This window comes from Theobroma cacao, chromosome 3, assembly GCF_000208745.1.
Source record: "Theobroma cacao cultivar B97-61/B2 chromosome 3, Criollo_cocoa_genome_V2, whole genome shotgun sequence".
Lineage (NCBI taxonomy): Eukaryota > Viridiplantae > Streptophyta > Magnoliopsida > Malvales > Malvaceae > Theobroma > Theobroma cacao.
In genome coordinates this window covers 25,551,012-25,563,038 of record NC_030852.1, presented here as the reverse complement: position 1 = coordinate 25,563,038, position 12,027 = coordinate 25,551,012, and the positions used below count along the sequence as shown (strand labels likewise).

The window sequence follows — 12,027 nt, the reverse complement described above, 5'->3', positions numbered from 1 at the left end:
ATGACGATGATCGATATCCAAATTGTCTCTAAAGAGACAATCAAGCCTGCAATTCCAACCCCGCATCACCTTAGAAACCTGAAGCTTTCTTTCTTGGACCAGCTTGCACCCCCGATCTACATTCCAATTGTTCTGTTCTATCCCGCTAAACAAAATGTTGATCTTTTGGAAAGATCCCTTTTGCTTAAGAAGTCCCTCTCAAAAACCCTGACTCAGTTCTATCCGTTGGCAGGAACTATGAGGGAAGATTTCACTTTTGAATGCAACGATGAGGGAGTCGAGTATTTTGAAACCAAAGTACCCTGTAAGCTGGTAGATGTCACAGAAAATCCTGACGTCAATGTCCTGAATCTATTCTTACCATTTGAGCCCCAACAAAACTGCATTGAGTCCAAAAAGCAAGTTCCTCTTGCTATCCAATACAATATCTTTAAATGCGGTGGAGTAGCCATTGGTATCCGTCTGTCACATTTGATTGCTGACGGAACATCAGTAATCACATTTGTCAATGCTTGGGCTGCTATGTCCCGAGAACCTGGTGAAGTTATAACTCCCATTTTCGAAGCAGCAACTCATTTTCCACCAAAGGATATATCAATGTTCCGTCCGAGCATAGGGATAACAAAAGAGAAGATTGTGACCAAAAGGTTTGTCTTCGATAAACCGAGCATTGCCGTTCTAAGAGAAAAAGCATCCTCGAGAGATGGTTCTCAAGTTAAAACTCCAACACGCGTTGAGGCAATTTCATCCTTTATATGGAGCCGCCAAATGGCGATAGCTAAGACCAAACCAGAACGAGCAAAGCTTTATGCAGCAGTTCACGCAGTGAACTTGAGAGAGAGGATGGCGCCATCCTTGCCAAAGCATTCCTTCGGGAATTTTTGGAGGATGGCTATTGCTACATTTCCTGCTGAGATGGAGCAAGATTATCATGTCCTAGTGAGTCACATGAGAAATGCAATTAGCAAAATTGATAATAATTACGTGAAGATGCTGCAAGATGGTGATAGATACTTAAAAACCATGAAAATGGTGAGTGAACAGTTCTCTAAGAGTGAAGTAGAGTTTTGTAACTTCACCAGCTGGTGCAGATTCCCTGTTTACGAAGTTGATTTTGGATGGGGGAAGCCTGCTTGGGCTTGCAGTCCTAGCAGGCCTTACAAGAATTTGGTTATTTTGATGAGTGACAAAGGAGGTGAGGGCGTTGAGGCGTGGGTGAACCTGTTGGAAGAAGACATGGCCATATTCGAACGTGACCCGGAGCTTCTCTCATTTGCTTCATCAAAAACTGGAAAATGATGGAATTTTCTTTTCTTTTTGAGATTTAAGTTAAGAATTATGAATTTTACATGAAATAAAAATGTGAGAGTGTCATTAAAAACATACTAATATAGGTTATATTGTTTTACTGTTGTTGCAACCAAAGCAGGATTCTGTTTTGCCCACAAATATACATGACAGATGTCATATGCACTTATTATTGAGATCATTTATCAAATTACATTAAAATTGTAAAGTATAACTATTGGTCCATATTTAGGCTAATATTCTTTTATATATAGTATGTTCATATATTTTTCTATGGCGTTTGGACATTATTGGGTCTTCAAGATTAAGAATGGTACAAATAATAAACTAGTCAAAATTCGGTTGAAGGCGTCATATTAGTGGCCGCAACCAAGCAACCTTACCTAAGGCCAGAGTTAGTTAATTTTTAATAAGCGGGTCAAAGACAAAAAGAAATAAAGATTTAAAATTTTTAAAATTAATATTTTGAATTTAACCAATAATCAAAAGATATATAATAGATAATAATTTTATATAACATATAAATGAAAAGGAATAGGAATAGAATTAATATAAAATTTAAAATATAATAGAATCAACCATTTCATATTTATTTTATATGACTTTATATTTTATTAATTTAATCCTTAAATTTTATATTCTATTTACGTAAACTAAGCAAGTCAATTTTCAAAAATTGATTAAAAATCTAATTATTAAATTGAATAAATAAATATGAAAGGGCACAGTATATCCCTCCTTATAAATGTACTTGTATATATCAAAACCATGGACAAAATACCATGGGTTTAGGTATCTCTAGAAACTTGTTATACCATATACTATAATATTATTATCTATGTACTGGTATATAGAAATTAACCTAATTGAGTATGAGTTGCATAGTTGAGAATTTGAAATAAAGAATTTATATTTATTTCAAAGTTTATAAGTAGTATAAAATCATGCCAAGTAGGTAGCAAGCACATGATATTGTAGAATACATGGGGAGGCTCATGTCCTATTTGGTTATGAGAATTCGGACGTAATTTTTCTGCAACATTCAAATGGATACATGAACCAGACAACTCTGCTGTTATTCCAATGCTAATGATGTTTGTTGAATATGGTCGTACATGGATTATTTTATACTATAAAGTTCAATTAACAATGTGCTGAAACAGAGGGTCAAGATTATATTGCTATGTTTTATGGCGTTCAACAACTTGGTATACTGTTGGTTTGCCAATAAAGAGAGATTTACTGTTGTTCGTAGTCAATATATGTGAAGATTTTCTTCTTACTCCGGGTCTTGTAGTAGGGATTACTCCATTGGAAATTCAAAAGCATTTCTATTCGAACGCTATCTCGTTCTTACACTTGTGATTTACACAGGCCTAACCAAAATTTACATAATAGCTATATAACTGTTCAAGTGCTCCAAAAGCAGGCCCTTGGGCCGTGAACAGTCGTAACCAAAATCAGGCAAGTGAAGTTTGCAGCAGTTCATAAGAATCCTACTTTTTATGTAGTTGGACTGGCCTACTGCCCAACTGCCCATCCCGACTTAATGTGTTTTCTTTTTTTCCTTTTTGTTGGTTGAGTATAATCCCCATCCACGTTTCACGTCAGAGTCATTGAATTGATAATAATATTTTACAATTAAGTTTACACAAGTGTATAAAAAAGATGAGATTATTGTAATTCTACGTATCAGTTTAAAATTTTTACAAAAAGTTGATTGATATTGTTGGTAATATTAAGGCAATTTTTTCAAAAAAGAAATTGATATTTTTAATGCGTACCATTATTTAATTTTAAATATAAATTTTAAATAGAAATACATTAAAAACATGAAACAACACATGAAAGTCTAAGCTTTTAACATAGATTTAAATGAAGGAATAAAGACAAACTAAGATAGATCAAACCAACTATAAGGCAGCCCAAATTTTCAATCGGAAAAATCCAATCTAAAAAGCTTACAATAAAAAAAAAATCCTCAAAATCCTTAGAAACAAAATTCCAAATCCAACCTGAAAAGGCTAAGTGCCACTCATACATGCTTTTGAACTTAGGAATCAATACATGTTAATTTGCGATAGAAACAATGAGCAAACACGATGGTTCTGTTATATATCAAGGACAAGTTCTTCGATAATACTAAGCATTGTTACTACATATCCATCAATATGTTGGTGATTTTTTCAAGATTACAGTCCCTGTTTCTTTTCCTTTTAAATTAAACTTTTATAAAAAAAATGTTACTGGGCACGGTTGAAGTGATATAATATTTATGTAATTGTTGCTAAGTCTCTAATCTGAAACAGCTGTTATAATAATGTGATAAGTTCTCTATTAACATAGTCCCAAATTTTGGAAAAATATGAGTATGCAAGATTAGAAAGTAGAAGGTTCATAGTTTCTATCTTGGTACTTCTACCCCATTTGATACCTCTATTGATGCTCGTTTCATATCATTACATCAATTGTCTAGCATCATTTATTTATTAATTTGAGTTTAAAATTTGTTGCCGTTAATTTTGCAACAGAAGATTTTTATTTTTATAAAAAGGGAAAATTTGGGATTCAAGAATACGGCTCTTGACAAAATATTAAGTTTATCTATCTGATATTTGAGTAACAGAAAAAAGCATCATTTCTTTATTCTAGACTAAATTACTTGGAATTGTACCTAAAAGAATACACAAAGGCTAGATGACTTGCAATACATTTCTCTGACACTAACCAGCAAAATACCCTTCAACTCTAAGTTGCTAATCTCCAATCATCTTCCGTAGAGAGGGATTAGGGATGTTGAGAAAATAAGCAAGAGTAATTTACAAGAAATACGAAAGCACTTTTCGAGCCTCTTTCAAAGATTCAAGAAAGAGAACCTTGATGCAGTGATCTTAATTTTCCAAGTTTATATGAGTAGCTGAACCCTCATATGCTTGGATTGAAAGAAGCATAAGCAAGAATTCCAGGGTCTCGTTCAAGCTTTGTCATTTCTTCCTTTGTCAATCCTATCCATGCTTCAATGCCCTTACCATCTCTGGTGTCCAAGAAAATGGCAAGCTTGTTAAGCCTCAGGGCAGTTGCAAACCAAACAGGCTTTCCCCATCCAAAATCAGTTTCATAAAATGGAAATCTGCACCAACTACTGAAGTTAAACAACCGTGCTTTTGAACTCTTTCCAAGTTCTGCAGCCATGTTTTTCATGACATTCAAGTGTGCACCACTTCCAAAAAACTGCCTAACAAACTTATCGTCCATCTTCAATATTGATTCGTGGATTTTTTCCGCTAAGCTGTTGCGGCTCTTGGTCCTTGCCATGAATAAATTCGCCATTGTTACATGGGAGATGTTTCCCATACACAGTTGCGGCAATGGCGGATTCATTCTCTTTCGTAGATTCACAGCAGTTGTCGCCACATGCATGGGAACTATTTCGCCCTCTTCTGTGTCACAGGCTATTATAGCGTTCCAAATGAGCGAGGACAGAGCCTCAACACGTGTTGGACGATACAGACTCAGCCCATTGCCAATTTCATTTCTTAAAGCAGCTATCTTAGAGCCATAAAAAATGAACCTCTTCGTCACAACTTCCGCTAGCAGCGCATTCTGACTCTTTTCAATGGTCTTCCATAAGCCTGATAAATCTTGTGGAGGAAAGAGAGAGGTGCAGTCATAAATCACAGCATCGAGTACCATATCTACGCCACTAGCAACTGCAGCCCAGCTTTTAACAAAGCCGGCAGCGGCTGATGCATCAGAAACCACATGCCTAAGACAGACACAGATTGCCATGCCACCACAAGCAAAGTAATTTACCTGAACAGCTAGGATAACCTGAGCACTTGGTTCAGGTAACTTTTCAAGTGGTTCGCAAGGGAGTAGCTGTAGCAGCAGATCAATCCCCGGTTCTTTAAGGACCAGGAACATGTCAGAGTCTACCTGAGCTTCAACATAGGCGGCACCATCATCATTACAGTCGATAGTGCAACCTTCCTTGACTCGTCCTGCAAATGGGTAGAAGTGAGTTAATATTTTGGAGAGGGAATCCTTTAGGAGATCAGACTTTTTGCTAGGATTGGTTTCACTAGTAGCTGAGTAGAAAAGAAGAATTGGGATGTAAAGAGGAGGCGCTAGCTGATCAAAAAGGGAAAGCTTATGTGTTCTTAGGTGGTGTGGAGTTGGAGAAGACGGCTTAATGGTTTCTCTAGAGATAATATGAACTTTCATCTCCATATTACAATTCGATGAACTGATAGATCTCTAGCTGCCCAATGGCTTATAGCGCGTCCGGTTATATTGATACGGCTTGGCTCAATTGAGGGGCGATTTATATAGAATCCAAAGTCTTAAAACATCAATGGGACCAACCCAAAGTATGGATTTAGTTAAATTCTGTAATTAGTTTTTATATTTTATAAAAAGTATGAATTTAATGTCTATATAATAATTTGTGTAAATTAAATTTTTTTACTTTGTCAATTTGTTAATTTCAATCTCTAACTCTAACATCTTTAAAATTAACCATTAAATATACCGACATAATATTTTAATTAAGCTTACGTGTTAATTTTCAAAGTGTGTCTTATTCTTTAAATGTATTAATCTCCCTATTAAAGATAATTAATCATTTGAATCGAACCTATGCTGCTGTGAAAAAGAAGACACACGAATCCAGTTGGAAAACTTTGCTTCCCAACATTGTGGAGTTGAGGAAATTGATTGCATGCTGTTTTCTTGTCATAGATGTTCTCCGATCTTGACTTTTAGCATCAATTGTCTCTGGCACTCAATCACCTCAAAGAAAAGTGAATCCATATGTAATTATTTAGAGTTGATGAGATGTTCTACTCACTACATATTTCCTCACTCTTTCTTTCTCTCTTGTGAAATTTTTTGTTAGATTTTTTATGTGAACTTGTTTTTCTTCTTTGATTCTTTTAAAACAATTATTTCTTTATTCGAAATTATGGCATCCAACTACCCCTGATATTATTCTTCAAGGGAAATTGAAACATGCAATTCAAGAAAATCAAATCCCCTAAGCAGCTTGTCTTGAACAGATGCCTCCTTAGTCCTTAGCACCAAAACGAAACATAAAAGGAAATCAAGAACGCTGATTCAACGTAATGATGGCGCGTTATGGAAACCTGGAACTGAGAAGCCCCGCCTCCTCAACGACAACGGAGGCGGCGTACTTTTCTTGTCTTTTTCTTTCTCTTCTTCCTCTTTTGGGTATCTCTTTCTCCCCTTTTATTTCAATTTTTATTCTTTCATTTTGCTTTTCTTGTCTTTACTTTTTCTCTAAAAATTTGTTTTTGGCTAAATACTCAAATTAGGATTAAATGTTTGGATAATTTTTCAATTAAGGGCCAAATGTTTCAATTGTAACAATTAAAGGTCAAACGTTTTTGATTTCTTACAATTAAAAGCTAAGTTGACAAGTGGATGGAGCGTGTATTATATGCATTAAAAAATCACGTGAGTTGATGACGTAGCAGCGAACTTGGCATGTTATCCAAACGGTGCTATTTTGATCTAACTCTTATGCCTAATTTTCTCCCAATTAATTTCACTCGTTTTGCTTCATCTCCTCCCTGATCCAACTCTCTTCTCTTCAAAGATAGGCACGTGCACGGACAATGGTAAGGCGATATCAACTCATAACATTAAACATTGCGAAATGTGTTAACTTGTGTTTGAAGTGTGCAAGACAAATACTAATTACCGTTCTGATCAAGTTCATTAGAGACATGTTCCAACGTTGTTTCCATAAGTGACACAAGCAGTGCATCAAAGTTTCCACGCCCCCAAGCTTTGGGCTACTTTTCGGTTGAGCTAAAAATTCAATGAAGCATATCACTTTACAGTTAAATCTATCAATCGAGTGGCTGATTTGTATATGAAGTGTTAGCCATTTCCATTAGATGTTACCTAATTAATAACTTGTATGAAGTGTTGCTAATGATTTGCACAAAGTGTTGATATATCAAGATTTGTATAATTTTTGGGTGTCTGTGAACTTCTTCTCAGAATATGCAAATATGTGAGAGGCCAAGCCTGTATAATGTGTTGTTAAATGCCATGGTTGAAAAAGTTGTTCCACGGCATGTAAAAAAATAATGTTGTTATATGCCATTTTCTAAATATTGGTTATACGGTATGTTGGGAAATATTATTGTTACATGTCATGTTGGTGGAATTTTGGTTTAGGGTTTTTGCGAAAAAAATATTATTAACGCCATATTGAAAAATGTAGTGCTACACACCATGTTTTAGAGTTTAGTTGTTACACACCATGTTGTAAATAATTAAGACATGCCATGTTAAAAATATAATTGTTATAAGCCATATTAAAATTTAGTTGTTACACACCATATTTAAAAATGTAGTTGTTATACATTATATTGAGAATTTAATTATTACATGTCATGTTAAAAAATGTAGTTTTTACACGCCATGTTGAAAATTTAGTTATTATATACCATGTTGAAAATTTATGTAATTATTACACGCCATGTTAAAAATTTAGTTGTTACATACCATGTCGAATAATGTAATTGTACACCCCACACCATAATTTGAACCATTTTGACTTGATAGAAAAGACTTTCTTACAAAACTACTCTTCTATAACTTGCATGACAAGATGTGAAGTCCTCCACTAAACTATTGTTATACTTGAGGTTCTTTCCTCCCCCAACTAAAGTACTACCGTAATAAAATCTTATGATATGTAATTGATCCGCCATTCTATTCAAAATATAGAAAATATCACGATTAGACAATTTTTTTGAACATGACATCTAATAACATTATTTTTTCAACATGACGTGTAACAACAACTTGCTACACGCCATTACTAGTTATCACAAAGAAGCTACACGCTATTTACAAAATTTATTATACGCCATGTAAAAAAATTGTTCAATGGTAACCTTACTAGTGGCAACTATTAAAGATAAAAAATGAAAATGAAAATGTAGGGTATACCTAACTATTTTTGGTTTAGCAAACGGTGACAAGATGACGGTGGCAAGAACCTACAAATTACAGGCGACGCTTGATAAGTTGATGGTGACATATATCCAGCTAGACGGTGAGACAATGGTGAGGGAAAATGATAAGAGAGGAGGCAAAGTGTGGATAATTTGGATTGTTGGTGGGAAATTTTAATCGATGGGAGTTATCAAATAGAGGAAAATTAAGTCAAATTTACTTGGACAAAATGGCGTCGTTAGTCAAAAATCCAATTCACAGGCCATGTCAGAGGCAAAAATCCAAGTCAGCGTGTACACACGCTAGATACCTCTCACCTTAACTCTTAATTATAAGAAATCGAAAACGTTTGACTTTTAATTGTTGCAATTGAAATGTTTGACCCTAAATTGACAAAAACTCAAAAATTTTGATCCCAAATTGAGCATTTAATCAACTTTTTTTTTTCTTTTTTCACATATATGAGCATGTGAGCATTGAGAAGCAAAGATAGAGACTTCTAGTTTACAAGTATAGAACTTCTATTCTTTATTTGGTGAAGTCTCACTCTACTACCATCATTGTTGCAAAACCGTTCAAATCGTGCAAGTTTTCTTTCTCTTTATTTATATTTTCTTGTTACCAGTCTAGTCAATGCCATGTTAGTATGACTATGTTACATCAACACGTAATCAATACCCCATCAATAAGAAGTGCTATGTCAACTTAATTAAAATGTCACATCAATATATTTAATTGTAAAAATTTACAATGTAAACATTATGAACTAAAATTAATAAATTCACAAAGTATAAAGACCTAATTTATACAAATTATTGTATAAGAACTAAATCCATACCTTTTGTAAAATACAAGTGCTAATTACAAAATTTAACCTAGAAATTTATGTTAAATTTTTTATATTTACATTGTAATGGTAATGAATAAGAAAAAGCTAGCAATGTTGGGCCAACAAAATAAAGAAATAAACTAAGCTAGCCTATTGACCAACACTTTCACATCGACATCGCTAAAGCTTTGCTCAATGCAGGAAGGAATTATACTTTGATGCACAATGCATTGTTTCCTATGCGAATCTTCGATCTTCTTCCCTTGTGTACAAGTTCAAGTCAAACTATGCCCACATTGATCTTTTCACACTCATTTTTTGTTTTCGAAGCAAGAAAATTGACTGACTACGGTTTAGGTAGAGAAATTTTAATACGATTAATTCTACCTTCTTGCTTGGAGGATTAGAGAGAATTTATTGATTGTGTAACAATAAGGGGTCAATTTTTTATTGCCTTTTAAAAATTCTTAGCCAACCTGTATCAGAAATTATAATATAGTATTTTAGTCAGGAAAGTTCAAATGGGAATTCAAGCCCGTGTCTCCAGCTAAGGATATGTTAAGAAATGGGTATGTGTGTCCTGTCCCAGTGAAACAAACCGTGAGTTTAGGTATGGCGAGGATAAATTCACCCTTGCTTGCAAAAGAATGCACAGCTGGAGACCTTCTTTGGCTGGCAATTTAACGGCTATACTAATCCTGAGATAGAGCTGAATGACTTAGTGAGTCAAATCAGGCATGCAATTAAAAATTTGGCACTGACCGTGAAGAATGCAAGGTGAAAACGGGGTTTTGTTCTTGTGACCAGATTTTGGCTGGAGAAAGCCTATCTGGGTAAGAAGCGCCAGATTACTGTTGAACAATGTCAATGTTCTGATTGAACAAGGGTTGGTGAATGGTGATCGGATGGAATTCAAGCTATGCTGACATTAGAACAAGACACATATAAAGAGTTTCTTTCACATTTTTCCTCCAGTCAACCTGCTTTTATTTTTTACCCCTTCTAAATTCTCAACTTTTTTGTTGAAGTGAAAGCTTATAAAACTAGATGGAGCCAATGAGTTAGCCTGCATTGATGCAAGGATATGTTTAGTCGAATAAATAACCGAGCACTATTATCACTTTTATGATACAATCTCCATATAATGGTTCATAGAAAGGTGTCAAGGAATAAAGTAAAATTTTATTTAATTAGAAAGCTACAACTTTGAAAATATTTATTTTCCCTCAAGATGGTAGTTGTCTCAAAAACAAGTGAAATCCAAAAGGTGCAGAGCTATGAAAGGAAAGGAAGGATTATCAAATTGAGAGTTTTAATAGTTAGAAACAAGATTGAGGCTGCCTAAATCATTCAAATAAAATATTCGACATCAAGGTTTGAATATTCTTAATTGTTCAACAATATCTAATGAAATTAATTGATGTTCACAAATCAAACACACCCAACAGATCAAAAAACAAAATATTTTACAAGTAACAATGAAACTTTGAGAGCTTTCTGAACACCATGTGACTGAGTGGACTGCTCACAATTTGTTAAGTTTCAATGCAGCTTTAAGAGAGAGGAATATGTTGAAGTAATCCAGCTGAAACGATGAGTGAAGGATTCTCATCTTATGTGCTTGGTTTAAAAGTCGCATAATCAAGGATGCCAGTGTCTTTTTCAAGTTTGACCATTTCTTCTTGGGTCAATGTGATCCATGCTTCTATGCCCCCACCATCATTAGTATCCAGGAAAAAGGCAACCCTGTTAAGCCTTAGAGTAGTTCCAAACCAGATGGGCTTTCCCCATCCGAAATCAGTTTCATAGAATGGGAACCGACACCAACTGCTAAAACTAAAAATCCAATTCTTTCCGAATCCTTTGATTGCACCTTTCATGATGTTAAGGTAAGCACCGCCTGCATGAAGCTTTCTCACGTATTCATCATCTACCTTCGTTATGGAATCATGTAAGTTTCCAGCTAGATTGCTAAGGTTCTTCGTCTTCTCGATCGGTAATTCCGTCATTATGAATTGGGAGACATTTGCAACACATTTTTGTGGGAATGGAAAATTCATTCTCTTTCGTAGATTCACAGAAGTTGCCACGTAAATGGGAATAGTTTTATCATATTCTGCAATGGAGGCTACCATGGCATTCCAAATGAGCGCTGACACTGCCTCCACACGTGTTGGACGATATAAAGATGATCCGTTGCCAATTTCATCTCTCAAAACATCTATCTTAGACCTATCAAACAAGAACCTCGTTGTAACAACGTCTTCGCGGATTATCAGATCTTTGTTTTCTTCAAGGACCTCCCAAAAGCCTGATAAATCTTGCCGGGGGAAGAGAGAAGTGCAATCGAAAGTCTCGGTGTCAGTAAGATTGGCGCCACAAGCAACGGCTGCCCAGCTTTGAAGAAAGGTTGCTACTGCTGAGGCATCAGCTACCGCATGATGAACACAAACGCAGATTGCCATGCCACCACAAGCAAAGTAGTTCACCTGAATAGATAGCACAACCTGAGCACTTGGTTCAGCTAAATTCTCATGTGGATCACACGGTAGTAACTGTAGCAGAAGATCGATTTCTGTTTCTTTAAGGACAACGGACATGTCAATGGCTACCTGGGCTTCAATATAGGTGGCACCGTTGTCATTACAGTCAATAGAAAAGCTTTCACTAAGTCGTCCCGCAAATGTATAGAAGTGGACCAATGTTTTCGAGAGAGACTCTTTGAGTTGAAGAGATCTTTTTCTTGGGTTCTCAGCGGTAGCCGAGTAAAAAAGAAGAACAGGAATGTTAACAGGAGGGACTAACTGATCGAGTAGAGAAAGCTTATGGGTTCTTAGGTGGTGTGGCGTTGGAGAAGAAGGTTTGATTGTTTCTCTGGAGATGATTTGAATTTCCAT

General features: G+C 35.3%; 3 protein-coding genes across 3 annotated transcripts; 1 reads left to right on the top strand and 2 right to left on the bottom strand.

Moving 5' to 3' along the window:
• LOC18605054 (vinorine synthase) lies at positions 1-1,299 on the top strand. Its single transcript, XM_007037839.2, has one exon. The coding sequence runs from the start codon at positions 1-3 to the stop codon at positions 1,297-1,299; it is 1,299 nt and encodes a 432-aa protein (XP_007037901.2).
• On the bottom strand, positions 4,234-5,538 carry LOC18605053 (salutaridinol 7-O-acetyltransferase). Its single transcript, XM_018117090.1, has one exon. The coding sequence runs from the start codon at positions 5,536-5,538 to the stop codon at positions 4,234-4,236; it is 1,305 nt and encodes a 434-aa protein (XP_017972579.1).
• On the bottom strand, positions 10,562-12,027 carry LOC18605052 (vinorine synthase). Its single transcript, XM_018117089.1, has one exon. The coding sequence runs from the start codon at positions 12,025-12,027 to the stop codon at positions 10,744-10,746; it is 1,284 nt and encodes a 427-aa protein (XP_017972578.1). The 3' UTR covers positions 10,562-10,743.

Excerpts from the sequence above, each read along its gene's own strand:
- LOC18605054 (XM_007037839.2), top strand. The coding sequence starts at position 1 with ATGACGATGATCGATATCCAAATTGTCTCTAAAGAGACAATCAAGCCT.
- LOC18605053 (XM_018117090.1), bottom strand. The coding sequence starts at position 5,538 with ATGGAGATGAAAGTTCATATTATCTCTAGAGAAACCATTAAGCCGTCT.
- LOC18605052 (XM_018117089.1), bottom strand. The coding sequence starts at position 12,027 with ATGGAAATTCAAATCATCTCCAGAGAAACAATCAAACCTTCTTCTCCA.